Source organism: Marmota marmota, unplaced genomic scaffold (assembly GCF_001458135.2).
Source record: "Marmota marmota marmota unplaced genomic scaffold, marMar, whole genome shotgun sequence".
NCBI lineage: Eukaryota > Metazoa > Chordata > Mammalia > Rodentia > Sciuridae > Marmota > Marmota marmota.
In genome coordinates, this window is record NW_025999982.1 from 11,000,451 (window position 1) to 11,028,320 (window position 27,870).

The 27,870-nt window shown below is 47.9% G+C and overlaps 1 protein-coding gene across 22 annotated transcripts; it reads left to right on the top strand.

The window, feature by feature from the left end:
- Window positions 1-1,174: 1,174 nt before the first annotated feature.
- Window positions 1,175-27,676, top strand: Tjap1 (tight junction associated protein 1). 22 transcript variants are annotated; one of them, XM_048805366.1, is made up of 15 exons: window positions 1,175-1,251; window positions 1,718-1,832; window positions 2,021-2,117; window positions 6,113-6,197; window positions 12,713-12,842; window positions 19,173-19,286; window positions 19,843-19,940; window positions 20,971-21,096; window positions 22,653-22,681; window positions 23,472-23,633; window positions 23,848-23,914; window positions 24,171-24,200; window positions 24,914-25,021; window positions 25,138-25,221; window positions 25,938-27,676. In XM_048805366.1, the coding sequence occupies exons 8-15, from the start codon at window positions 20,998-21,000 to the stop codon at window positions 27,033-27,035; spliced, it is 1,677 nt and encodes a 558-aa protein (XP_048661323.1). In that variant the 5' UTR covers window positions 1,175-1,251; window positions 1,718-1,832; window positions 2,021-2,117; window positions 6,113-6,197; window positions 12,713-12,842; window positions 19,173-19,286; window positions 19,843-19,940; window positions 20,971-20,997; the 3' UTR covers window positions 27,036-27,676. The 22 variants fall into 22 exon arrangements, with proteins under 22 accessions (XP_048661323.1, XP_048661319.1, XP_048661315.1 ...); XM_048805368.1 differs by having other exon boundaries at window positions 1,234-1,251; window positions 1,740-1,832; XM_048805362.1 differs by lacking the exon at window positions 2,021-2,117.
- The last annotated feature ends 194 nt before the right edge of the window (window positions 27,677-27,870 follow it).

Here is a 27,870-nt window from a genome sequence, read left to right on the forward strand (position 1 = left end):
TTTTTTTTTTTTTTTTTTTTTTTTTTTTTAAGAAAGAGTGGGGGAGAGAGAGAGAGAGAGAGAATTTTTTTAATATTTATTTTTTTAGTTCTCGGCGGACACAACATCTTTGTTTGTATGTGGTGCTGAGGATCGAACCCGGGCCGCACGCATGCCAGGCGAGCGCGCTACCGCTTGAGCCACATCCCCAGCCCCTTTTTTTTTAATATATATTTTTTAGTTGTAGGTGGATACAATACCTTAATTTTATTTTATTTTTTTTTCATTGGTGCTGAGGATTGAACTCAGTGCTTCCTGCTTGCTAGGCAAGCGCTCTAACACTGAGCCCCAACCCCCAGCCACCCTCGCCCCCAGACATAGTTTTTGCCCTGAAGAAATGGCACAGCAAAAGGGATACAGTGTGTCAATAAATGATTATGGCACCTGGCAGCCATAATACAGTTATGTGCAAATTGCTAGAAATGTCAAGCAGAAGGAGCAAAGGAGCACCAAAGGGAAGTTCTTGGGAGAGATAGAAAATGAGGCTGATGAAAGTAGAAGAGGCTGGGTCCTGCGAATTTCCCTGTGCCAAGCTAAAAAGCTGATTTCATCCCTTGGATGATGGAGAAATCAATACCAGAAATACACACACACACACACACAGTTTTTTTTTTGTGTGTGTGATACACACATACACACACACACACACGCACGCACACACTGGGCGAATGAATGAACATACTTGTGCTCTACCACAGACCTACACCACCAGCCCTTCTCACTCTATCTTTGGGCTGTGCTTCCTTGTTATTCTTTTTCTTTTTTTTTCTTTTGGGACTAGGGATTGAACCCAGGAGCGCTTTATCACTGAGCTACATCCCAGGTCCTTTTTATTTTTTATTTTGCTAAGTTGCCAAGGCTGGCCTGGAATGAATTTAGGATCCTCCTGCCTCAGCCTCCCAAATCCTTTGGATAACAGACGTGCGCCCCCGCACCTGGCCTATTCTTTTTCCATTACCAGTCTTAACCCCTATTGCCCTACTCCTCCTTCAACAGGACTTCATTCCCAGTCTCTTAAGAAATAATCTTTTAGGAGATTCTCACCTTTCCCCATCACCTTGAGTCCCCGGTCCCCAGCTCGAGGCCCCGCCCCGTGGCCCCGCCCCCAATGACGCACGGCGCCTAGTGCGTGGGGATTCCCGCTGCCCTGGCCACTACCCGGCTTGCCCCGCGGCAAGATGGCGGCTTGAATGCAGCGGGCAGCGGCGGAAAGTTTGTTGTGGGATTAGACTAGCCGGGCCCGGGAGGCTAGAGTTGAAGCGGGATAACGCAGGACCCCAGCATGGAGTAGTGACAGAAAAGGGACTAAATCCGGGCTGGGGAAGAGGAGATGGAATGGAGGAAGATTGGAGGTGGAGGAAAAAAAGGAGATGGGGCGGATGGGAGGGGGGCCTAGAATCCAGAGGCAGCCCTAAGGGAGGGGTTTGGGGCGGAGGAGCCAGAAATACGTGTGGTTCAGGTCATGGGGAACAGAGTCAAGAACTGGAAGATAATTTCTTAATCGAGCATAAAGAAGCCTGGAGCATGGGCTCGAGGCCTGACTGTACCAGGCCAGTGGGAGGGGAAAGATTTCTTCCTATTTAAGGGGGAATAGTGCAGAAGGGTGGAAGAGAGTTCTTGAGAATGCTGGACAGTTTGCTAAGGAGGGAACTAAAGTCAGTCGAATGACCTTTTCCAGGCTTAGATCAGCCTTTCCACAGCTCCTGTAGCAGCATCTGCCCCAATTTCAGCTGAAGACTGAGGGTCCCCAGGGACTGGAAGAAATCACAGTGCCTGCTTGGAAAGAAGAAGAGGTAGGGACTTGCCCCAGCCCAATCCCAGAGCGCGTAAGGTGTCCTCCAGTGATAGTTTCTGGCTGATATACTCTCTGGGAGAGGATCCATGGGCTTGGAGTTATGCTGGGAATCATTTAATCTGAGAGGGTTGCTCTTCTATAGAGATTGTTCTTTGTGTGTGGTCCCTAAGTTAGTGTTTTGCTTAGATCACAGGTTGCCTTTTGAGAGTTGGTGTAGACTTGAGCCTGAGTGCCTTCATCTGTGCGAGGAAATCTGGACAAGGACCTAAAGAACAAGCTGAAAGTATTGTAACACATCCCTGTCACAAGCAGTTTCCTACACGAGCAGTTTCTTCTTCTGTTTTCCCATAATACCTTAAATTTGACGTTCTGCCTGGAAATGATTTGTGGGTAACAGATGGTGGGGAGCAACTGATGTTGTTCACTGACCATTTAGGTACCTGCTGTTGCCAGGTCCTGAATTCATTCTTTTTTTTTTTAAACCAGGGATTGAACCCAGGGACACTTAACTACTGAGCCATGTCCCCAGTCCTTTTTTTTGTATTTTATTTAGAGACAGGATCTTACTGAGTTGCTTAGGGCCTTGTTGCTAAGTTGCTGAGGCTGGCTTTGAACTCGTGATCCTCCTACTGCAGCCTCCTGAGCTGCTAGGGTTGCAGGTATGCCCCACCATGCCAGGCCTGAATTCATTCTTGCTACATGTTACTTTTGCACTTGTGGTAAGAAGGGGTTATTTGTATTCCTTGGGAAGTGGATTGGTGGGAGTGTTGTTAGAGATGAGGGAAAGGCAGTTTGGAAGTAGGGAAAAGAAACCCAGATGAGCTTATGGTAAGGGGTCAAACTGCACTGTGTCAAGTTCTGGGAATTTTATCACCTTGGTCTCTATCCAGAAATGCCTTGAGGTTTGCTTTACAGGTGGACCAGTGAAGTAAAGGAAGGAACGGATTGTGGAGCTTGCCCTTTCTAGTAGTTTTCCTTTTCTTTGTATTATCTCCATCAAATTAAAAAAAAAAAAAAAAAAGGAAAAGAAAAGAAAAAAATTCAGTTTTACTAGCTGAAGTAAACATGACCTGAGAGATACAGGATTTGGTGTTGGAGATTGGTGCCCTATAGTTATCTCACGGCGTGGGCTTTTTACTGGAGCCTGCTTCAGGACCAGCTTCTGCTTCACAATTGGTCTGGTTTGATCTAGAACTCCTCACTAACCATCTCTTGCTCTCTGCACAGCCCACTCTCCACCAAAGTTTTATTCAGAACACCACAAATCGCAATTACTAAGCCAACTTCAAAACCTTTAGGTATATGCAGAACTGATGATGGTTACTTGCACTTCCACTTCTAAAAAACTGAGAACCTTCTTTTTATGAAGGCAATTGTAGATGCCTCCTTGGAAATTGTTATCAGCTGGAACAGTGTGGTGAAGATTTAAAGAAAACTGTCTCTAGAACCAGAGTGTGCAGTTCAAATTCTAATAGCAATTTTTAGCTATATATCCTTTATTAATTGCATAGTTCTCTGTGCTTCAAATTCTCACTGATCAATGTGGAGGGTAAGAGTACCTACCTCATTGGTCATTGTGAGCATTAAACAAGTGAATGCATTAGTGTATCAGTGCCTGATACTTTATGAGCATTAATTGTTATGATAGTCAGAACTAAATCCTAATTTTTACTTCATGGTTGAACCTGCTGTCTCTGTGGAGAATCTGTACTAGTTTGGGCTGCTAACCTGATGTTAGAGAGATGAGGCACAGCTTTTGGATAGTATAGATTTTTTTTTGTGTGTGTGTGTGTGTGTAGTGAGAATATTCTTTTTTTTTTTTTAGAATTTTAATATTTATTTTTTAATTATCGGCAGACACAACATCTTTGTTTGTACTTGGTGCTGAGGATTGAACCCGGGCCGCACGCATGCCAGGCGAGCGCACTACCGCTTGAGCCACATCCCCAGCCCCGAGAATATTCTTATTAAGTTATTTAAAGTGATGTTAAAATGACAGTGACTTCCTGTTTGAAACTGTGAGGCTGTGGAATTGTTTTTTGTAGCTGAGCGATAATAATGGTGCTTATCAAGCACATTCTGTGTGTCTGGCACTGTTGTGAACACTTTACATGTCTTAACAAATTTTTATAAATCATAGAAGTGGATACTGTTATCTCTGTCTTACAGATGAGAAAATGGAGGCACAGAGTAGTTAAGGAATTTGCTCAAGGTTACCCAGTTAATGAGTGGCAGAGCTGAGATTTGAACCCAGGCAATTTGGCTGTAGCAATTGAACTATTTATTTATTTATTTTGATTGGTATGATATTATCTTTTTTTTTTTTTTTTTGGTACAGGGAATTGAACCTTGGACCCAGGGGGCACTTAACCATTGAGATATATCCAAGGCCTTTTTTTTTTTTTTGAATCAGGGTCTCACTGAGTTGCTGAGGCTGGCTTTGAACTCGTGATCCTCCTACTGCAGCCTCCTGAGCTGCTAGGGTTGCAGGTATGCCCCACCATGCCAGGCCTGAATTCATTCTTGCTACATGTTACTTNTTTTTTTAAAGAGAGAGAGAGAGAGAATTTTTTAATATTTATTTTTTAGTTTTCAGCGGACACAACATCTTTGTTTGTATGTGGTGCTGAGGATCGAACCCGGGCCACACGCATGCCAGGCGAGCGTGCTACCGCTTGAGCCACATCCCCAGCCCCTGGCTTTGAATTTTTAATCCTCCTGCCTCATCCTCCAGAGTTGCTGGGATTACAGGAGTGCCCAGCAGTGCCAGGCTACTTTTTTTTTTTTGAGATGGGGTCTTGCTATGATGCCGAGCTAGCCAATAACTCTTGGGTTAAACATCCTCCTACTGGGACTATGGGCAACCTGCTTAGTGAAGTTGACTTTTAAGTATGCCTAATGCCAATTTGTATTTTTTTGTTTTTGTTTTTGTTTCATTATATCCTGGTTCCTCTTTGACTGTATTGATGGTTAGATGTATAACTATATTATAGTGAAATTTTTTTTGGTTAATTTAAAATTTTGTGGGGGGAAAGTCCAAGTTCTTCATCACAGCCGTCTTGTTCTCAGAAATAATAACTGGTGCAGGGACAGTGGCTCTGCTGTGTTAGCAAAATCTGGGCTCTCTGTTCATGATTCAACTTGGTGACTGCCCTTTGGAAAACCTTGGGCTGGGTTGAGCGAACAGACTCAAATCCACTCTAAATTGCCTTTAAGGAGGCCGGGTGGGGGTGTCTGTGATAAGATAGATGTGAACATAGGCTTATTTTTGACTGATTACTGATAAGAGCAGTTCTATAGTATTAAATTCATAGACAGTCTGGATATAGTCTTTCTTTTAAAAATAGCAAATAGCAACCTACACAGGAGAAAAAAAGGAGGCATTTTAAACAGCTTCCTCCATTCAGCATAAGGTGAAATGGAAAACAGATGTGCTTCTGCTGAAGCCTATGTTGTCTGATAATGGCCCTGGTTGTGCTCAAGTCTCTTTCCCTTTAGCAAGGCGGAGGCTGCATGCAAACTGGGGGCAGAGGTGTGCCAGGGTTTGATTGACTGGTTTTCATTTGCCCTGTATTTAAGACCGGTTCTTCTGAGTCATGTTCTGTCTACTTAACATGCCCTCAGGCCCATCTTTTTCTTCAATAAATGACTTTCTACCCTGCTATCAGAGTAGGCATGTTTCTGGTTGTCCTAACCTGATTTCAAGGGAGTTGGGGGCCCAGGACTTTGGGATTTCCCTGGGAACTCTGGCCCAGCCTTCTAGTAAATTTTTCTATTTGTTGTGGTATCTTGTTGGTCTTGTTCCCTTTCTCTGTTAACTTAGAAACCATGCATCCCAGAATAATGTCCTGCAGTCAGCATACTGAAATGTGTTATCTTCCTAGAGTATAACTGTGTGTTTTAGTAGATGTCTTCAGACTTTCTGGACTCAGGTCACATTTTAGCAAATAATTGAATTACAGGATGGGGACTGATGGATTTTGAGCCACTTGTCCCCTTATACCATTTTTGTTTTTGCGTAAATCAATTTCTTCTCATAGTGCCCCTCATTCAGGCATTATCTTTGAATCTGATTCCTTCACTTCTTCCTTGGAACTGTATTTGAAGTGCCAAGGATCTCTGCAGCTGAGCCTTCATTTCTTACATGGATCCATCCTCTTAAAAGCTCTCTAAACTTTGCTTGTTATTTCTAGTTTCTGGGCCCTTGCACACACAGGTGCTACTGTCTGCATTTCCTGACCTCTAATCTCTGTTAACCTTCCTTTTTTTGTCCTTTAGGTCTCAGTTTAAAATGTGTCTTCCTGTTATGGTTCCGATATGAGGTGTCCCCCCAAATCTCTTGTTAATGCAGGAATATTCAGAGGTAAGATGTTTAAATTGTGAGAACTGTAACCTAATCAGCCCATCCTAGTTTGAATGGGCTGTCTGGGTGATAACTGTAGGCAGATGGGAATGGCTGGCAAAGGTGGGTTACTGGAGGGGTGCCCTGGAAGGGTACATCTGTCCTATGGCCCCTTCCCCTCTCCCTGCTTCTTTGCTGCCATGAGAGAAGCAACTTCCCTCTGCTCTGCCCTTCCCCTGTGATGTGCTGCCTCCTCTTGGGCCCAGAGCAATGGAGTCAGACATCTGGGGACTGAGGCTTCTGAAATTGTGAGCCCCAAATAAAATTTCCCCCCTCTTAAGTAGTTCTTTTAAGGTCAGGAACAATTTTGGTCAGCAACACAAAAGCTGACTAAAACATTTTCTTTAGTACCCAACCTACCTTTAAGGCTCCTCTTCTGTACTTGCTTCTAATACTGCTATATCTTATTTGCCTGTTTACTTGTCTGACTCTCACAAGACTGTAAGTGCCCTTAGAACAGTGACTGTGTCTTATTTACTACTGTATTTCTAGCATTTAGGATGATGCTGGGCATTTAATAGGTACTTTATAATATTGTAGTACATGCAGAATGATTGAAACGTGGTGGGCATTCTTTTCCCCCTCCAATCTGTCTTTCATGCTGCTGTCAAAATTACTTTCCTGGCTGGGCGCAGTGGCAAATGCCTGTAATCCCAGCAGCTCAGGAGTCTGAGGCAGGAGGATAGCAAAATCAAAGCCAGCCTCTGCAATGGTGAGGGGCTAAGCAACTCAGTGAGACCCTGTCTCTAAATAAAATACAAGATAGGGCTGGGGATATGGCTCAGTGGCCCTGAATTCAATTCCTGGTACAACCTCCCCTCCCGTTCCCCTCCCCCCCAAAAAAACCCTTTCCTATTAAAAATTCTTGGCTTTTCCTTCTGAAGATAAGCCGTATTCTCCCTTAAATGTATATCTACTTTCTAAATAAACTTCTGTACCTCTGAAAAAAACAAAACAAAAAACCCTCTTTCCTTAGAAATACTGTGGGTTCTCCCTTATTTAAGTTAAAGTCCATATTCTTGATGTTGGCATGCAAAAGGCTCTTTACATTCTGGCCCAAGAGCAGTCCTTTAATCTGAGGTGTTGCCACTCCACCTCATCTGTTCTGTGCTTCAGGGCCCCTAAATTTCTCACTGCTCTCCAACTTATTATGGCCATCATTTATTTTATTCCTCTTTGCCTGTGTACCTTGCTTTGTCCATAATCCTTCTGTCTCAAACTGCTCATCTGCTAAGACCCAGCTCCTTTGCCTCCTCCAGTGAGAAGCCTTCCTTGTTTTCCTTTCCTTGACTCCCAGCAGCACTTGGTTTGAACTCTGTTCTGGCACTTAACATATTGAGTCCTAAGTTCTCTGTTCACTTTGTTTTTCACTTGGCTAACCTCCTGTGGAGTAGCAACTCTCCTGATCCTGGGTAGGGGAGTTGGTGCAGGAGGTGCTATGAGCAGTGTGATAGTCTGATTTGGAGCTGAGCAGACCTGGTTGAATTCCTAGTGGGTACAAGTAAGGCTGGTAGATGTGTGTTCATAATGTAAATAAGACTGAGTAGACCGAAAGCTGCATGCAGTGGATGACTGGATGGAGTGTTTCGGACCATGTTCCTTGATATTTTATGGATTGAAAAGTATTAGGTGACACTCATGGAACACATGCAGGCATTGAGGAAGCCAGGCTTCTTGGCCCCAATTTTCTTATGGCTTTGATGGTCTTCTTGTGTCATGAATAGGCTTAACTCGGATTCTCCACAAGAATAGGATTTGTAACTGAGAGTCACAATCCATTTTTTTCCTTTTAGTTTCTAGTGTAGTTGATTGGGCTAGTCCTCAGGGCAGCAGTCCCCAACAAATAACAAAGGAATTTGTTTGCAGAGGTTTAGACTTCTTAAGTATCTTCTTTTCCCAGCCCATACCACGTTGCCCAGGTTGGCCTTGAATTTTAGATCCTCCTGCCTCAGCCTCTCTCCTAGCTGGGATTATAAAGGCATGTGCCACTGTATCTACTAGACCTCTTATTTGTATAATTAATGCCAGGTAGTACTCCAGTATGAGCTTGCAGTGAGATGAGGAAGATATGTGAGTCCTCTACAGGGCTGCTTTCTAGTTTGGTCCTTAAACTCCTGCCCCAGCTGGGTGCATCTCTGTGATCACAGAGCACTTACCTCATTGTAGTGTAAATCTGTCTCTGAAGCTGCTGCTGCTGCTGCTGCTACTTTTTTATGTGGTGCTGAGATAGAATCCAACGCTTCGTATCGCTGATCGAAGGCTGAGCATTGAGGTCCTAGTGCCGAGCTATCCTGTGTGACCCAGCCCATCCTCCTGGGTGAGATTAAAGTATACAGGATCTCCCTGGCAAAGCCTTTTGAGGTCAGGAAGGAAGGTCTTGCATAAACAAAAGGTGATAGTGTTAACAATATTGTTACTAATTATTTTCTATCATTGAATTCATGTGGTTAAATGATCTGCCAGGTGCTTGGATTCAACTCTCTTTCCTTCTAGCCTTTTTATTTTCTAATAAAAGGCTCCTGTGCCAGCAGGAAGGGGTTAAAAGAGGAGGTAGTTTTTCTTCCTTAATTAACATCTCCTAAAAGTCTTGCTGGCCTCCTCTGTTATTCTTTAAGGCCTTTCAGTGCCGAGGCAACCTGCTGAGTTGTATGGATAGTCCCAACTAGGTGTGCTCACTGCTTGGGGGGGATGGGGCTGCTTGTGGGGGGACGGGGATAACTACAACTTTTATCAATGCCCAGTTGAATCAAAAGGATGAAACCAATAGCTAAAAGTGAAGTGAAGAAATTTCCCCTGGGCTCTACCCTTTGTCTCTCAGTGTGGGAGTATGCATTGCATAGTGGCATAGCTTTGCTGATGGGTCTTGGTGGGAGTGATAAATTGCATTGTTTGTTAAGCAGACCTGAGAGGAGGTTGGATCAGCCAGCCTGACTGGATTGTGTTGTGTGCATTTAGGCCTCAGAAGGACTGGATCTCATTAGCTAAGGCATTGTGGCACACACCTGTAATCCCAGCAACTCAGGAGACTGGCAGGAGGATCATAAGTTCAAGGCTAACCTCTACAATTTAGTCTCAAAATAAAAATTAAAAAGGACTGGGAATGTCGCTCAGTGGTAAAGCACCCCTGGATTCAATCCCCAGTACCAATAAAATAAAATAAATAGAAGGACCAAGTTTCTCTTGGACTGGCTCTGAGCACTAGAAAGGGACAGCATTGTTGGTTACTATCTTAGAAGTACCACCGGTCTACTAGATGACAGTACAATCTGTAAAGGACGTGGCCCCCTCTTTGTGAGAAATTTCTGTGCTCTTCCAGTGAACTGGATCAGGGAACTTGGCACTATCTCCTGAGAAGGGAGGGTCTTCCTCCTGGGAAGTCAGAGTAGACCTCCCAAGCCCTAGTATTCCACTCAGCTAATTAGTAGGATGGAACTCTGAGCTAATATTTGAGTTTCTGAGCACTGGTCTCTGTACCATCTCAGTCTGCCTGATGGGGAATTCAACCTTAAAACTTTTGAGGGTCTTGCAATGAGGGCAGAATTGGCCAGTGGCTGACTCATGCCTGTGCCAGCAGAGTGCATACTAACTGACTGGACAGGTCAGTTTTCTGTGCTTTGCAGTGGAATTAAAGACAGGACAGGGTTCTGTCCCAGTACTGCCCTTGTTTTGGGCAAGCTACTTGTTTTCTCTGAACCTGAAATGGGAGAAATCCAGCTGTTCTGTAAGAATCAACAGAAATACAGTGGAAGTGACACTGTTTCCAGAATGGTAAAATGTAGTATAGATGGAGGAGTTTTTTCTGTCTAGGGACTGTTGCTTTTCATCATAAACACAATAAATATCTCTTGTAGAAAAATACCAATCCTACAGAAAAATAAACAAAATTAAAAAATAAGACCCTCCCTTTAGTTCCCACTGCTCCTAATCCCCTTCCCTAATGATAGGGAACCAGTATTCATCATTTATCACTGAGAAGTTTCTAGTCATTTTTGTATTCTTCTAGACATTCCTCAGCACTTATCACCTTTAAAAACAAATACACCCCAGTATTAATGCATCCTGTTCTTCCACTGCTCTGTTCTCTTAAGTTGCCCAGGAGTAGATTAGACCCTGTGGGAGCCTCTGGGTAGCCTGGTAGAGTGTCCTCCCTAGCATAGGGGGTCTTCTAGGGCTGGCTCCCTTTTACTGTTTCAGTGTAGCAAGAGGCCCTGACTTCTAAAACTGAATTATCCAGGTTACTTGCTGCATCTACCATTTGAAAGCAAACCTTGTCTGACTGGTGTTTTTTTAGAGTTCTTAGATCTTTTCAGAGTGAGGGTTTTGAAGGTCGCCTATCAGTAGATGGGTTTTCTAATGAGTCTAGGAAAATGGTCAGGGCCTATAGAAGAGTTGTGTCTATCCTATAGATGGTTGTGTCTTGTCTAAGTAACACCTTGGTCATTTTGGGCTCTGGGACTATAGTTAAACATATACAGGGATCCCACTTGGTGGGTGCCGGGTTTCTGTTCTCGTGACTAAAAGGCTCTGGGATCACTCTAGTTAAACTGGGCTAACTGGGCTGCACGAAATAACCACACAAGAGACACAAATACCTTTTTCTTTGGGGTTGCTGTGACGGCTCCTCTGACCTTAAGGGTCTGCAGAAGGAGAGAGAGCGCGAGAGCACGCTGACCCCTTTTATTGAGGAGAAGCTATTCAAATGAGGCAAGGGATCAGGTTTCAGGGGCTGAGTCTATCTTCATGATGTCCACTGTCAGCAGGTTGACTGACACCTGGGTAGGCCACACCCAGGGGCACAGTAAGAGGAGGGGACACACACAAGGCACTTCCATGGAAGATTCTATCCTAAACAGGGCAAGGGGTTATATTACAAATGAACAGGTGAGCATAGCTTCACCCATGGGGCTGTAGCAAGACACACCCATTTCTGTGACTGAGTGCCTCAGCACCCAGCTGGGGAGTGTAACTCAGTCACCCGTAAGGTTGGCCTCCCACAGGTGGGCAGTTGAAGAGCCTATTAGAGGATTTTCCTGCCTTCATGAATCTTGACCCTGGGCTTGGGAGAAGGACAGGCCCATGCATGGGGTTGGGGTGGTAACTAGTCTTCCCTTTTCACCAGCGTCATCATAGAGCCTACAGGGTTTCCTAGAATAGGGAAGAGAACCCCTTTCCTGGCTTTCCTTGTGTTTGCAGGAATGTGTGCTGTACATTTCCTGTCCTGTTGCCCCAGAGGACATATCCTGTAGGACTCCACTGCTGTGGAGGCATTTGCCTTGCGTTTTCTTTTTTTTTTAATATATTCTGCAATTCTTTTTATTTTTTTTTTAAAGAGAGAGTGAGAGAGGGAGAGAGAGAGAGAGAGAATTTTTTAAATATTTATTTTTTAGTTATCGGCGGACACAACATCTTTGTTTGTATGTGGTGCTGAGAATCGAACCCGGGCTGCATGCATGCCAGGCAAGCGCGCTACCACTTGAGCCACATCCCCAGCCCATTGCCTTGCGTTTTCTAAACTGGGATGTGTGTCACTTTCTTCCTGGTGCCTCTGGAATCTTAAGGAAAGAGTTGCTACTCTTCTCCAGCTTGCTGTGTTGGGCAGACTAGCCACCCTCTGCATTACTCCTTCTGAGAGGGGAGAATAGCCCCTATTGGAGTCTGGGGAGCCTGGCAGTAGCCTTCATCCTTGCTCTGCAGGATGGTTGCCTGGGAAGTGCCATCCCCCTGGCCCTCTCAGAAACTGTTAAGTGGCAGTGTGCCACCCCTTCCTTTGACTGACCCTGCTCTAGGCTGGGTCACACACTACTCCATTGTGCTGTGCTTTCCCATATAGCTCTTGTCACAGCCTCTGGTCCTCAGCTGGTTCTCTCCTAGCCCCTTCCCTCAGAGCCTGTGGGAGGTAGTGGGATGCACTGTGCTGGCACAGGCATGAGACGGGTGGCAGCTGCAGCTGTGGGGGCTTTGTTCTTATGACCCAGTATTCAGAGTCCTAGTGCAGCCTGGCATCAGCGACTAGGGAATAGAGAGACTGGGAACTGTGTTCTCTTCCATAACAGATGTCTTCTCTTTCTATTTTTTATTTTTAAAAATTTGGGGGTGCTCTACCACTGAGCTCCGTCCTAGCCCTTGTTATTTTTTATTTTGTGGCAGGGTCACTTGGTATGTTGCTGAGGCTGGCCTCCAACTTGTGTTCCTTCTGTCTCTGCCTCCTGAATTGCTGGTATTACAGGAGTGCACCACAGTGCCTGGCTTTTTTCTTTCTTTTGAACAATCAGAAGCTTGTTGCCTGGCTCAGCGAGCTGGACTCCCTGGTTGCCTGAGGCAGAGTGTTCTGCTTTACCTGGCTTCCTTTCTGGGTGGCACAAAGCTCTGAAGGGTCAGGTAGTGAATCCAGAGGTGGTTCTGCAATACACTGGAGAGTGCTGTGTGCACCTGCAGGCATCCCACAGCTTGGCCCTTCCTTTGCTCTCTCTTTGCAGCTCCGGAGTTGGGCTGCTCACAAACCAAGCTGTCTGTTTATATGGAGTGCCTGGAGGGCGTCTGCCATGAGTCTGTCACTAACAGCAATAACCAGGAGAGCTGGCTGGTTGGGGAGAAGACACTAACCCTGTGAGTCTAACCTTGGCCAGCTAACCCACCCTGGGGTATCACCAGCAGTGTCTCTCCTCCATTATTTCCCCAACCTAACTGCCTCCTCTCCTTAGCTTATTTGGTGTCATCTCCCAATCTCCCAGCTGTGGGTGGGGATGTGCCCCCTTTCATGGCCAGGACAGTGAGCTGTCCTGTATATATCACCTGCCCATCTGCCAGCCTGCTGCTGGACTCTTCAGCACCCCTTTCCCACTCCCCTCAGTACTGTGCTCCTCGGTTCTCTTTCAAAACAGAATTGGATGGAATTTCCATTCAGTCTATGCTTTTAGCACCGCAGAGTTTGAGGTATCCCCTGGTTACCATGCTGCTTCTGCTGCTCATGCATCATGTACAGCTGAAGCTAGATGGAATGATATTTTTCTTTAGACCAAGCATTTCCTCCTTTTGTCAAGAGCAGAAGGTTGGAGAGTGTCTCCATTACTCTCATAGTAGGATAAGAAGTTAGGATCAACTGCCAGGTTCTCTTCTGGGTGGAGAGGTTGAGTAGAATGTTGCCGGGGCACTGGGAATGTCCCTGGGCAGAAAATAAAAGCTACTTTAACTGAAAGCTGGAACCCAGAACCAGGTACCTGTCTGAGATATAACTCCCATTGGCGACTGTCACTCTGGGAGGTGGAGCTGGTAGAGTTGGGGCCCCTGCCTACTTCCACATTTGGAACTTCAGGTGGACTTTAGCCGAGAAGTGCTGAGAAGGGCGCCTCAGCCAGAGAGGCAAGACTTGGCTTTGGACTCCACATTGTGCCCAGAAAAGGTCCTGGCCTCAGTGGGAGATTGGTGAGTGCTGACTGGCATAGAGAGGCTTCCACCCTTGGGAGCCTTTCTTCCTCCAGGCTTGAGAGGGAAAGAGGGTTCTGGAGATATCGGGAAGGCCAGCTGCGTGGTGCTTTCTGCTGATCTGTACAGCTCTTTAGAAAGACTGTTTCTAGGCTCTGGAGGCAGTGTAGTGCTGGGCAGGCTGGCCAGGGGAGCTGGAGACTCTCAGGCCCTTGAGATGGACTCTGTTCCTGTTGGGCTGGGAGGGAGAAGGCAGGGACCTGACTAATAGCTTGGGGTGGTTGTGTATAAATGGAAGGGGTGCAGGGAATTTTTTTTTTTAGCAAGCTGGAGGGATTTTGGGCCTACCTCTGATCAGGAAAGCAGAAAAGACCTGGAGTTGTACCTTCTTTGAATTATGAAAAGAGCTTTAGTGATTCTAGTGAGGCCTGGTTTAGGGACATTCATACAGAAAAGGCATTGAGAATAATGTCAGCTGCTGGCTGTGAACTCAGGGACTTTTTGGTTCTCCCTTTATTGTGGGGAGCTTGGACCATCATCAAGCCTTTAACTGTTTTGTTCCTATTAAGTGTGTGCTTAGCTGAGGGTCAGGTAGATAGACTAGAGGTGTTTGCTCAGGTGGGGAGCCAGATGAGCTCTCACAGTTCACTAGCACTAGTGCTGAATCCTCAGGATTATTCTCGGGGCAGAATGATTACTGTCCTTTGGCTTTCAAAACCTTGTCAGTCTGTTCACTTTAGAGTAGGCAGAGAGCCAGGAAAGGACTGCAGGTAGCTGGTCCCAAGAGGGTGAGGTTGTACTTGCCCAGAGGGGTGGTAGGCATAGTTGTTGGAGGAGCAGAAGAGCTGGTCCGGGCACAGACTGGCATCTTCCATCCTACTCATCTAACCTGAGCAGAACCTCTGCCCAGGCCCCACCCCATGAACTGTTGGCTGCCTGCCTGCCACGTGCCCAGGATTGCTGAGGGCTTTGCTCATGTATCTTAGGAACAGCTGCAGGCCGGAAACTGGGGGCTGGTGGCAAGTGGGAGGGGCACCAGGGGGAGACTGGAGATGGCTGAACCCAGCTTTCCTAGGATCAGCTTGCCATGCTGGGGGAACTGTTCTGCCTCTTATACAGGCAGTCAGGGTGGAGAGGGACTATATTGTGGCACAGGATGGTGGCAATCTTCATAAGCAATCCACAGACCACTGTTGGGTCACTTGATCACAGGGCTGGCCCTTGCAAGATGGTGGTTTGTTTTTTGGACTTCAGTTGGAGGCAGAGCTTGAATTTCAGAGGCTCAAGAAGCAGCCAGGCTTTTGTGGGAAGGGTTATCCTACCCCACAAAGGTGTGCACCTCCCACTCCACATCAAAGCTTAAGACTCAGAGCAGTTCCTGAGTTGGCCCCATTCTCTGTGTGATTGGACTAGTTGTGTTTTAGTGTTTGATGAGGGGCTTTTGGAAGGGCTTATGTGGTTTATTTATCTCTTGCTGGTTTGGAGGGAATAGGCAACACACAGCATACCCAGCAAGTTCTGCAATGAGGCTGCTTTTCCTTTCATTTCAAAAGCAGTAGTAATTACTAGCCTACGTTGTACCTTATTTGAATTATGAAGAAGAGTTCTAGTGATTTTTGAAGAAGAGTTCTAGTGATTTTCCCTGAGTCAGAAGATTGGGTTCATTGACCCTTTGCTTGCTTGAATTATTGATATCTGTGAGCAGAAAGGCTTATCAGTAGATTCAGAAATGCTCTGAGCCCAGATAAACTGTTGGGGCATAATATCTTAAAGGAGGGGCTGGTGACGTGGGTAGTAGGGAGCCAGTCGGTCCCTGTGGGGCAGCTGATCCTGGGTCAGTGGAGTTATGCAGTGTGGTAGTGCAGAGATGTTCTGGGAGAGCTGGAGATGTTTGAAGAGGGAAGGTTGAAAATCTAAAAAGCCACATCCATTGTGGATTTGTTCCTGTCTCCCTCTCCTGGGCCACTTTAGAGGTGGCCTCTGAGACCTCAGTGGGCAGACTGCAGCCGCATACTCAGACCTCCTTCCTCTCCTGTACTTTGCTAGGCCTTGGGCAGATCCCAGAAAGGACCGCAGAGGGAGTGGGAGAGCATCCATGTGCCTCTTGTGCTTGAACCTTTTTCCTGTTGCCTCCTGAGAGGATGTTTGCTGGGAGGAGTAGTAAGGATAGGGGTTTGGAAAGAATCAGGATTCTGAGAGGTTTTTCTCTTATCCCACTTCAACTCCAGCGGTAGCCATCTCTGGCTACAATGGAAGCCCCAGTCATATGCACATATCCACAGAAGGGGGCAGGTGTGAATCCCGTCTGGCTAGATGAAGCTTGGCACACTTTTTTGTCCTTTGAGTAAAGAACACTGCTCAGCCAGCTTCTGGTACAGATTATGCCTTCCATCTATCTCTGTACTCTGCTCAGCTGTTCAGTGGGTTCATAGTGCAGGTTCCTGTGCATGCTGAGTCCCATTTCTAATGAAAGTCGACTTTGTTCTCTGAAGGCAACTAATCGTGCCCCATGGGCTGTAATCAGGGAAAAGGTATTTAATACGGGGCAGGCGGCAACAGGCGGCAGATTGCAACATGGCAATTAGGAAGCTATCACCCCCACCCCTTGCCCTGGCCCCAGCAGATATGAGATACTCTCTCCTTCCGAACTGATTTTTGAGTTAAGTGAAAAATGAGTGCCATGAAGCAGAGGAAGGAGGTGGAGCTGAGGAAGGGTGGAGTAGGGGTGGTGAGGGACTAGGAGAGCCCCTTTTCGGCTCACTTCACCTTCAGGGGATGGGGAGGGGTGGCTGCTACCCTGGGTGTCTCCATCAACAGTGCTGGCAGGTCGATCTGAAGGTGCCCCAAGCCAGATCCAGTCACCCAGGGTTCCCACCTGGAAAGGCCTCAGCCCTTCTCTGAGGGCACAGCTATTATAATAGAGACCCAGCACAACTTGGTAACCTCACATCCTGGGTCATCTGCCCCAATTCCCTGAGACTCAGGTGAGTTGGATGGGCATGGGAGAGGGACGCTTCCCTATTTATTGCCAGACCTTCTAGAAGACTGTTTTTTTTTTTTTTTTTTTTGGTGGCACCCTGGAGCCCCACTCAGCACCTAGAGGCCAAGAGGCCCCAGAAGCTACATTTGGCTGCAGCTTGCTTGTCCCAGCCCGTGGCCCATTCTTAGTTTGTCCTGCTGCTTTCCCTGGAGACCTCAGCACAGGATTGGGAGTCCTCCTCAGGCTGAAATACTCCAGAGCAACCTGGGAAACTTTTGGATGAAGGAGATGTGGCTAATGGAGTCTTCCTGGTGGTACTATTCCAATGCCACCAGTTCATCCCTTTTGTCTTTTCTCATCTTGGGGAAACCTGGTTTCCAGCTGTTTCTCACTCTTCCTTGGGTCTTTTCTTCAGTCTAGAAGAGTGGGCTGCCTGGCCCTTTGTGTTCCTTTTCTGTGCCGGAATTATGAGCCTCTTGTTGACTGGATCTGAGGCACTTAGCAGATTTTAGGAGTTAGAGCTAGGGCCTGGTGTCCCAACATGCCCTGGTATTTATGGACAGGGGGCAGGGAGTGGCACAGATCTCCCTGGTGGACTTGGGTTGGAGAATACTGCAGGTGCCCCAGTATATTGTCTTTCCCATGAGCATTACTTTCTGCTTTCTTGGTTAGGAGTGTTCCCCATCCTGTGACTGTGGCATGTTTGATGAGAGTAGGCCCTGGCTAGGAGAAAACAACCTCTCACCACACCCTGCACCCCCAGACTCCCTGTCTGCATTTACTGCCCATCTCACTGCCAGCTGTACCCACACTGTTCTCTATTCAGCAAGCTAGATGTTCCTAGCTAGAGAAGCCATAGAAATAAATGTGTGCTTAGCTGGGAGGAGGATCTTAAGGTCTGAGGTGGGATGAACTATATTATGTAGCGACCTAGTTCCTCTGGAAAGGAGGGAGATATAGAGACTAACTTCTGGGAGCCTTCCACTGGGTTTCTTTTTCTTTTTTAATTTTTAAAATACATATTTTTTTTAGTTGTTGATGGATCTTTGTTTTATTCATTTATTTATAAGTAGTGCTGAGAATCGAACCCCGGGCCTCACACATGCTAGGCAAGTGCTGTACCACTGAGCTGTAATCCCAGCCCTACTACATTGGGTTTATTTCTTTCTTTTCTTTTTTTTTTTAAATATTTATTCTTAAGTTTTAGGTGGACACAGTATCTTTATTTTACATTTATGTGGTACTGAGGATCGAACCCAGTGCCTTGTGCATGCTAGGCAAGCACTCTACCAATGAGCCACAACCCCAGCTCCACTACCTTGGGTTTCTATAAGCTCTCAACTGCCTGTCTTATTCTTGTGTCTCTGGCCCTTTCGTTTTCCAACTCGGTATGCACATCCACACATATATCCACTGAGTATCAGGGTCCAGGTATTCAGGCTGCTTTGGTACTTTGTGGGCTTCTCCTCAGGCCATGGGAGCCCAAACTCCAGGTCTTCTGGAGGGGCAGCCTCAGGGCACATGTGGCAGTGACTTGTTTGCTCCCCCACACTCCAGGAATGTACTGTCCTTTCAGGCCCGCCTGGATTCCTGTGTAGGGAGTCAGCCCAACAGAGCATGCTGCCTATACCCTGTGGGGACACGTTTTTGCCTCTCATAAGAGGGGTGGAGGCTGGCGGCTCGTGCCTGTGCTGCCACACCCCAGCTCCCCCCAAAACCCCAGACCAGGGACCAGACAGAAGAGAGACTACTGCTTTCCCGCCCTCCCTGCCCCCACCCCATTCTTCCTGCCCCAGGCCCTGTTGGAGTCCTGGCCAGGACATGTCCTGACAGTAGGAACACATGCTTTAGCCTGCAAGGCTTCCCTCTGCCCCCAGCTCTGTTTAGGTTGATGGGGGTGGGAAGAGATTGTTTTTTATGCCCAGAAGGCCACCTAAGGTTACTACCTCCATGGATCACTGTGGTGGCTGCTGCCCCCATGCTGTAGCCTAGTTTATTACAGATGAGAGCCAGGAAGGGCACTGGGTAGATCTTGGAACCACAAAACCTGGAGGGGACCTCACAGGTCACTTTGTGGAGCCACATCGGCGTAGATGCAGAGCAGGTTTATACATTGAGGAAGGGAGTTAGCCAGAGATCCACAGTGTGCCAGAGTAGCTCTGAGCCTGGAACTAGAGGTCTCAGCTTCCCTGCTGGGGTTTTCTGTAGCAGTGTTTCTCAACCTGAGCACTGCCGACCCTTGCTGTTGATAATGCTTTGTTGGGGTGTCCTGTGCATTGTGGGATGATTAGCAGCATCCCTGACCTCCACTCACTAGGTGCCAGTAGTACACACCTCCATCAATTTTAATTTTTTTTTTTTTTTTTTTTTTAGTTGGACACAATATCTTTATTTNCAGCTGTGGTTTTTGCTTAAGAAACTGAATAGAAGGAGATAAATTGAAAGACTGCCAAGCTTTTAAAAAATATCTATTTTTTAGTTGTAGTTGGACACAATATCTTTATTTTATTTATTTATTTTTATGTGGTGCTGAGGAGCCTTGCACGTGCTAGGTGAGCGCTCTACCACTGAGCCACAACCCCAGCCCTCCAGATTTTGACAACCAAAAGTGTCTCCAGATATTTGCCAGATGTCCTCAGGGGAAGAAGGTGAGCAAAATTGTCTAAATTACTGCCTTTCAGATTTTATTTCTTGGACCTACCTTTCCTCATTGCCAAGTTTGTTGACCACCATTACACAGAAGTGATCTTTAGGTTCACTGTGAAATAGTTCAGGAACTCCCTTTCCAGCATCTTCTCTGCCCATCTTCTTGTATCTCTGCTAGGCTTTTTCATTGTGTTATCGATTATAACCCATGTTCCCTAAATCTCTTGTTTCCAGACTCTGAGAGGCCTGGGAGATGAATAGGACAGCTGCAAGGTGGGGATAGGGACAGGACAGAACCCAACCTATTCCAGAGTCAGGCACATGGTAGGCTGGGACCATGAAGTTGTGTGAAGAGAGATGTCTTGTCTGGAGAAAGGAGGGAACCCAGTGTCTCGGTCATCATCTGCCTCTACCACTTCTCCCTCAAGACCACTGTTTGATGTCCTTGCCTGGCTTTCCCTGGGGCCTTCTAAGTCCTGAACTGGGCAAGCAGGCCTGTGGCACTGACAGATAGGCGCTGACACCTGGTTTCCACTTTCTTCCCTTCTCTGGTTTCAGGAGCTCTTGGCTAGAGGAAGTGGAGGGGTTGTGGGATGCAGAGAACCGAGGGCTAACTCTTGGACAGCAGAACGGAGAGAGCTGCTGACGAACAGACGGTATGTTCCTGACGAGGCCTGTGTCCCTCACTTGGATCTCTTCTAGGGGAGCTGGTAGGTGAGGGGGCAGGCAGGTAGGCAGGTGTCCTGTCTTGGTGGAAGCTGGTGAAAAGAGAGTGGAAAGGCCAGAAGGGCTTGGCCTTCAGTGGCAGTGGCCAGGGAGCTCTCTCAAGCCTGGAGATCTCCACCAAGGAGCCTGGGTTGAGTGAACATCTTCAAACCCTGTGTTTGCTTACAATGTTTTAAAAAGTAAGCTTTTTTTTTTTTTTTTTTAGAGAATTTTTTTTAATGTTTTTTTTTTAGTTTTTCGGCGGACACCACATCTTTTTTTGAATGTGGTGCTGAGGATCGAACCCGGGCCGCACGCATGCCAGGCGAGCACGCTATCGCTTGAGCCACATCCCCAGCCCCAAAAGTAAGCATTTTTTTTGAAGTTATTTTTTTAATATACATTTATTTATTTATTTTTGTGTGGTGCTAAGAATCGAACCCAGGGCCTTGCACTTGCTGGGTGAGTGCTCTACTGCTGAGGCACAACCCCAACCCTAAAAAGTAAGCATTTACTGAGCATTTCTTAACAGGTGGGCACTGTTCTTAGTGCCTTAGATAATCTCTACAGCAACCCTATGAAATTGGTGCTGCTCAGAGCCGCCCCAGTATAGAGTTGAGGAAACATTTAAACAGAGAGTAGTTTTCCCTCTGCAGCCCCTTCCACTTTCAAGGGAAAGCAGTTGACTGTTCTTGAGTTCCTACCCCACTCTTACAGCAAGGTCCACTTGTTCTGGTGTCCAGGATTTGGGCCCTGCCTTTCCTGCCTGTCTGTTCCCTATGGGACCCAGTCCCCATCCCCCAGCACTGCCCTGACTTATGGGGACCAACACATCAAAGTCTAGCCCTTCTAATGACCCCAACAATGGCCCAGGCCTATGTTGGCACCAATATATGTCCCCTTTGATCATTATTTTTTCCTCTCAATCCAAAGACCTCTTAACCACATTTTTGAACCTTTTCCTTCCTGACTTCTCCTCAGAAAGTGGAGGAGCCCACACCTCCCAGAATGACCAGTGCAGCCCCTGCCAAGAAACCCTACCGTAAGGCACCGCCGGAGCATCGGGAGCTGCGGCTGGAAATTCCTGGGTCCCGACTGGAACAGGAGGTCAGTAAGATTGGTACCTGAGTCCTGGCTGGCAAGAGCAGGTCCCTGAGGCTGGGTGTCCGGCTGACTTCTGTCTGAGCTACTGGTTTCCCGAGTTGGGCTGAGCATGTGGCAGTGCTGATTATACAGGCCTAGGGTTTCCTAGTGCAGCAGTCCTCATATGGGAAATGCAGCCTTATGGGGGACTATAGTCCATATGCCAGGGAACCCCAGAGCCATCAGAGCTTAGCAAGAGTGTTCCCATACAGTATTATTCTCCTTGCGAGAGGCAGCCCACCAGACTCTCTAGCCCTCTAGTGGAGAAGAGCCATTCAACCAGAGCACCTGCTCTTTATTGTCACCAGGAATTCTGGCCCCTCCTCTAGCTTTATTTTGTTTGGCTCATATGTGTTAAACATATACTTCTTTCCAGGAACTGTGTTAGGTCTAGACTCTGCTCTTGGAAGGCATATAGTTAACAGCATACTCCAGGTTAGCTCTCCTCCCTTGTTAAGCCTCCTGAGAGGATGAGGCAAGTGTTGTGGTGGTTGACTGTCCTTGCTGCCCTGCCTCCATAGCACATGGAACATGTTTAAAGGACTTGAAATTCAACAGACGCTGAGCATCGGTGTATATGCTGCACATGTACATGGTGCACATGGCCCACCAGTGTACAAAATGCCATTGCTTTTCCCTTTCAGTTCAGGGAGTATTAGATAAAAATGCCAGCTATTATTCTAGGTGCCACCTGGTGGGCATCCCCCAGTCTTATAAGTTGAGGGAAATAAGGCTTAGTGAAGTTAAGGTTATATAACCAGTATGCAGTGGAACAAAGTCAAATTCAGGTGTCATTGGCTCCAAAGTCCATGATCTGAGCCACCCACCTCATTTTCTTGCCTCTAACTACAGTTCTGTTGGAGTTAGGTTCATTTGGAGTAGGCCCTTCACATTTCCTTCCTGCTGTACATAGCCTTTGCCTGCTGTGCTATATAGTTGCCCGAGCTCTGACTCTTGAGCCATTGGGGTTTGGGGAAGATGGTACAGGTTAAAAACATCCTCTCATTTAGGATTAGCCCAAAGGCTCTCCTTCACCCATGCATTTATTCTTCCTGAGCCTTCAAGGTCCTGATTTTGCCCTTATCTTCCCCACAGAGGACTGAGAAGACTTTGGTAAAACTCAGAATTCTTCTGTAGTTTGGCCTGATTTATTCATTTCTCTGGAAGGTCTCTGCCATGCTTATGTGGAGACAGGGCCCATGAAGAACCCAGTGGATAGCTGAGAGGTTCCCTCCTGGGGAGAGGTAGCATGGGTACCAGGATCTATTTGAAAAATTATTCTAGGATTAAGGGTGAAGGTTGGAAGGAGTTCTAGAGTCTTCTAGCTGGCACAGGAGAGAGTAATCTAGGCTTGTCTGGGCATTACTGGATTGCATTCATCTCTAGAAGGCCCTTAGCTCTCTTCTGTGAGAGTCTTTAGACTTTAGACATGGCCCTTTTCAGGGCTGTTTGGAGAGGGGACCATCTAGGAGGCCAATGGTCCAGAGCTGAGCCTCAAGCTTATGTTCTTTTTTGTTCAGGAGCCCCTGACTGATGCAGAGAGAATGAAGTGAGTATCTGCTGCCTGTGATACTGCCTGCCTTGACTGTCCTTCTTAGCTCCAGGTTAGGCTACTCATACAGTCAGACTTTCCTTGGACTAGGGGAGTAGAGGTAAATGGGGTGTTTTAGGAACTCTGGGATGTCGGTTGATGTTCTGGATATTTTTTCAGGAAAAGGGAGTTTTGTTGTGTGGGATTCCAGAGAACCTGGAATGAGGAGGTGGATGGGTCTAAGGGGCCTGCTCTTGCCAAGCAGCCCCTCCCCAAGTCCTGTCCAGAGAGAACAGAATGATCTCTTGTGCCAGCTGCCCCCATATGGCCCTTTCTGATAGCCACACAAGAACTCTGGAGAGGAGGGCAGTGCTCGGCTGGATTTCCACAGGATTAATAATGGAGAAGCCTGATTGTGCAGTGAGGAAACTGGAGCTGGGGGGTTTGGTGGCTGGCTGGCTGGCTTAGGTGGTAACAAGAGACAGGTTGGGAGCTCTGCCCCATCCAATTCTGTCCTGTTTTCCTGGTTTTCTTCTGTAATAGTTGGAGGAGTGGAGTGTCCCCTCCCATCCCCTCTCCCTCCCTTACCATCCAACTCAGGTTCTGTTCTCAGGTCCAGCAGGCCTGTGGAACTTGCTGCCCTCAACTTGAGCTGAAGCTCTAGGAATCCCTCTGCTTTCAGTTGTCCGCCCCTCCTTTCAGTTGCCTGTCCCCATATCATCCCTTGCCTTCTTTCTTGAGCTCCACCCAAAACTCCAGGACTGGCTCTTCTCTCTCTGAGGCCCCTCTGTATCTTCCTGCATCCTAGGCTTTTGCAGCAAGAGAATGAAGAGCTTCGTCGGCGTCTGGCCTCTGCCACCAGACGCACTGAAGCCCTGGAGCGTGAGCTGGAAATTGGGCAAGACTGCCTGGAGCTGGAGCTAGGCCAGAGCCGCGAAGAGCTGGACAAGTTTAAGGACAAATTCCGCAGGTGTGATCCAGGGGCCAGAGGCAAATGAGCGTTTTTGTGTTCACAGGATGTTAGCTGGAAGAGGCCTCAGAGATGACCTGATTCTGATTAGAAAACTGATGTTCTGGGAGAGGTTCTAGGAAATTGATTTGCCCACGATCCAAGTGGAGGAGGAGCTGAGTAGGGCCTGAAAAATTCGATCTTGACCAGGTGTCTGCCTTGTATTCCTCTTCAGGCTGCAGAACAGTTATACGGCTTCGCAGCGGACCAACCAGGAGCTGGAGGACAAGTTGCAGACACTGGTAACGTGTCTAGGAGGGTGATTTGGTTAGCAGGGTGATTTGGTTAGCACTGTGCTCACAGTGTAGCAGGGGGCCAGGACTTGCCAGGAAAATGCCATTCTGCCCTGGGATTTAGGAGGGATGGAAGTGGGGCAGTGGTGGGGAGGGAACCGCAGTGTGCTATGCACGTGGGGACTGTCTTAATGCTCACACTGTTTCTCTTCTCTCCTCGTCTCCCCCTCATGCTGCCACCGTTGCTGCTGCATTCTCCTCTCAGGCCTCTCTTAGCCACAGCTGGATTTTTGCAGTTGCGTCTGAGTTTGTGTGTTTTTTCCCTTACCCTGGCCTCCTTAGCCGAATTTTGGGATTGGGGGGTCCTGGCTATTTCCCTCTACCCCCCGAGGGCACCTACCTCTTGCCTCTCCCTATGTGAGGCTCATTTGGTAATCAGTGCCTCCCTCCTGGAAGAGGGCTGGGGCTTCTGCCCTTGGCTCTGGCAGATACTGATGTCACCATGGAATACTTCCTGGCTGCAGTGACAGTAGGCCCAGCTGTTTGATGGGAGGGGAGGCTATAGATCAGTCCATGAACTGAAGATCAGAAGGCTACTTTTGAACCTGCAACTCCTTTCCTCCCCAATCATCTAATCTCACAGGCATCTCAGCTGTCACCCAGCCCCACTCCCTCTTCCTAGTCCTGTCCTGGAAATGCTGCACACAGGTGGCAGTTAGTCTCTGAGGTACCAACTGCCTTGACTAGTGCCTAGAGGCCCCCAAACTCCCTCAGTGAATGGACAGTTCTTACACTGCCTCTGTCCTGGGCCCACATGGCCCCACCAACAGCCACTCCAGAGAGCAGGAGAGAGGTGCCCAGTCTCCTTCTGTCTGTCCATCATTTGTCTGCTCTGTCTGCCGTGGCTGTCCTGGCACCTGTGGCCTCATATCTCTGGGCTGGGAGGTGGTGGAGGGGAGGAAGGGCCAGTGGGGTCTGGATTGGGTTTACCACAAGTCTGTGCCTCAGATTAAGAAGGCTGAGATGGATAGGAAGACACTCGACTGGGAGATCGTGGAGCTGACCAACAAGCTGCTGGATGCCAAGAACACCATCAACAAGCTAGAGGAGCTCAATGTACGTATACTGCACCTGCTCAGAGGGCCTTTCCTGACAGTGGTGGGGTCTGTCCTGGCTAGCCCTGCTCCCTGAGCAGGGCCAGGCTGGGATCTGAAGCACATCCGTGTCTGTAGGAACGGTACCGGCTGGACTGCAACCTGGCTGTGCAGCTCCTCAAGTGCAACAAGTCGCACTTCCGTAACCACAAGTTCGCCGATGTGAGTTGAGCATACCCCTTGCTTGACCGGTGCCATTCCAGCCTTTTTAGGACCCCTTACACTCAAGTTTCTGCACCTGTCTTCATCCTCCTTCATTTAGCTCCTCCTTTCTGTTTTGCCTACTTGCCTCCATGTTGCCCCTCAAGCCAGTCAGCCTTGCTGGTGTCCCCCATGTTATTGCTCATTGATAGTGCTGGGGCTAGCCCTGTTATTTTTATAATCAGAGACAAGAGACTCAGTTTGAGGACACTTTGCAGGAAAGAGGGGATGGCCAGAGCTATTGGCCATGAGTATTGAGAAAGGATTAGGCCCATATGATCCCATCACCTCAGAAGGCAAACTGTAGACCCAAGGGCCTCAGGTCCAAGGTCAATGCAGCCTGCAAAAATAGAGGTATTTGTAGGGGTACTGATCTGTAGATTCTCCAAACAGAAGTCTGATTTGGATAGAAGCCACTGCCGAGGTAGGGGAGATAGAAATTTGAGAGTACACAGGTCTCAGCAGTAGATCTGGATTCAAATTCTGGCTGTGTTAATCAAAAGTTTCAAGTTATTTTACACCGACTGAGCCTATTTATCTATGAAATGATGTTATTCAGCAGAAAGTAAACAGTACACAGTGGTACTATATGTGGTAGCCATTAGTTTTGCAGAGTCAAGCTGTTTTCAGTTGGAATCATTCACATCTCTCTTCCTTTTTCTGCTCCTTTATCCCAGCTGCCTTGTGAGCTACAGGACATGGTTCGGAAACATCTGCACAGTGGTCAAGAGGCTGCCAGCCCAGGCCCTGCTCCTAGCCTGGCCCCAGGAGCTGTGGTGCCTACTTCAGTCATTGCCCGGGTGTTGGAGAAGCCAGAGTCTTTACTGCTCAATTCAGCACAGTCAGGCAGTACTGGGCACCCCTTGGCTGAGGATGTCTTTGTGCATGTGGACATGAGTGGGGGTGCTCCTGGTGACCCAGCTAGTCCTCCAGCCCCTGGCAGTCCCACCCTGCAACCCAATGGAGAATGCCATTCTCTGGGTACTACAGGAGGCTCCCCAGAGGAAGAGCTACCCTTGCCAGCCATTGAGAAGCTGAGTCCATACCCCACCCCATCTCCACCACACCCACTGTATCCTGGCCGCAAGGTAATAGAGTTCTCTGAAGATAAGGTTCGGATCCCTCGTAACAGTCCCCTGCCCAACTGCACTTATGCTACCCGCCAGGCCATCTCCCTGAGTCTGGTGGAGGAGGGGAGTGAACGGGCCCGCCCTAGCCCTCTACCCAGCAGCCCTGTCTCGGCCCAGGCCTCACCCCACCACCAACCCAACCCAGCACCCCCAACACTCAGCACCCCTGCCAGCTCAGCCAGCTCTGAAGAGGACCTGCTAGCCAGCTGGCAGCGTGCATTTGTGGACCGCACTCCACCACCTGCTGCTGTGGTCCAGCGCACAGCCTTTGGGCGCGATGCACTCCCTGAACTGCAGCGCCATTTTGCCCTTAACCCTGCTGACAGAGATGAGGTGGTTCCAGCACCTTCTTCCCTACCTGATGATAGTGGGCTTTTGCTGCCTACAGAACCTGACTCTGGTTTTCCCAGGGAGGAGGAGGAAGAAGAGTTGAACCTGCCCATCAGCCCTGAAGAAGAGCGTCAGAGCCTGCTGCCTGGTGGTAGGGGGACAGAAGGGCCTGGCACTTACCATACTGAGGGCAGGGCCTGGCCTCTCACCAGCTCTAGCCGCCCACAGCGCAGTCCCAAGAGGATGGGGGTGCACCATCTTCACCGCAAAGACAGCCTGACCCAGGCCCAAGAGCAGGGCACCCTGCTCAGCTAGGCCCACTTGCTTTCCTGCTGATGTCGCACTGGGCCTGCAGAAGGCCTAGGCGCTTGAGCTCTTCCTTCCCACACCTGCACAGCTCTGTTCCCTGTGTGAAAGAGAGGCCACACTAGGCCTTTCAGCTGCATTGACACTGGCACCAGCTTGCCTCATTCATGATTTTTTTTTCCTTTTCTTGGAATGTTTATTTTCCAAAGGTAACATACAATTGGGTCTCAAGTGCTGTCCTCCAGTCAACCAGCTCAAATTGGGCTGTTCTGGGGAGCCCAGGGGCTCGCTCATCAGTGTTCATCTTCCATCCTCCTTTTATATTCATGAGCTTTGGTTGTTTTGGGGGGTATTACTGGGGTTATTAACCTCTTAATTTCTGATTCTCACCAGTTTTTCTCTGCACAAGCTGCTGCCCTCAAGGGGCCTGGCTCAGCTGGGCCCAGGGATGAGGGAGCAACTGACTCAGGGCTCCCCTCAGATGTTTCCTCCCTCCCTCTGGAAGGGAGGGTGGGCTTTAGGGGCCTCAAAGTGGATTCTGGGTTAGGCCTGGCCCCATTCTTAACCTTGGCTCTAGACTGTTACTCCCAATTTTGGGAAATTTCACATTGATGACTATTTTAAAAGCAAATAAAATTATTTTACTGGTATGGCCTTATTTTCCTTAATGACCTTTCCTCTCCCATTCTTCTCCCCATTCTTGAGTATTTTCATATTTTCAGACCTAGTTTTTTCCCTAGTCTTTGCCAGTGACTCCCCTTAACACATTCTGCCTATGGTGTCCCTGGGCACAGAGCAGCAAGCAGCAGAAGGGGCACCCACAACCTTAGAGCCCCTGGATCTC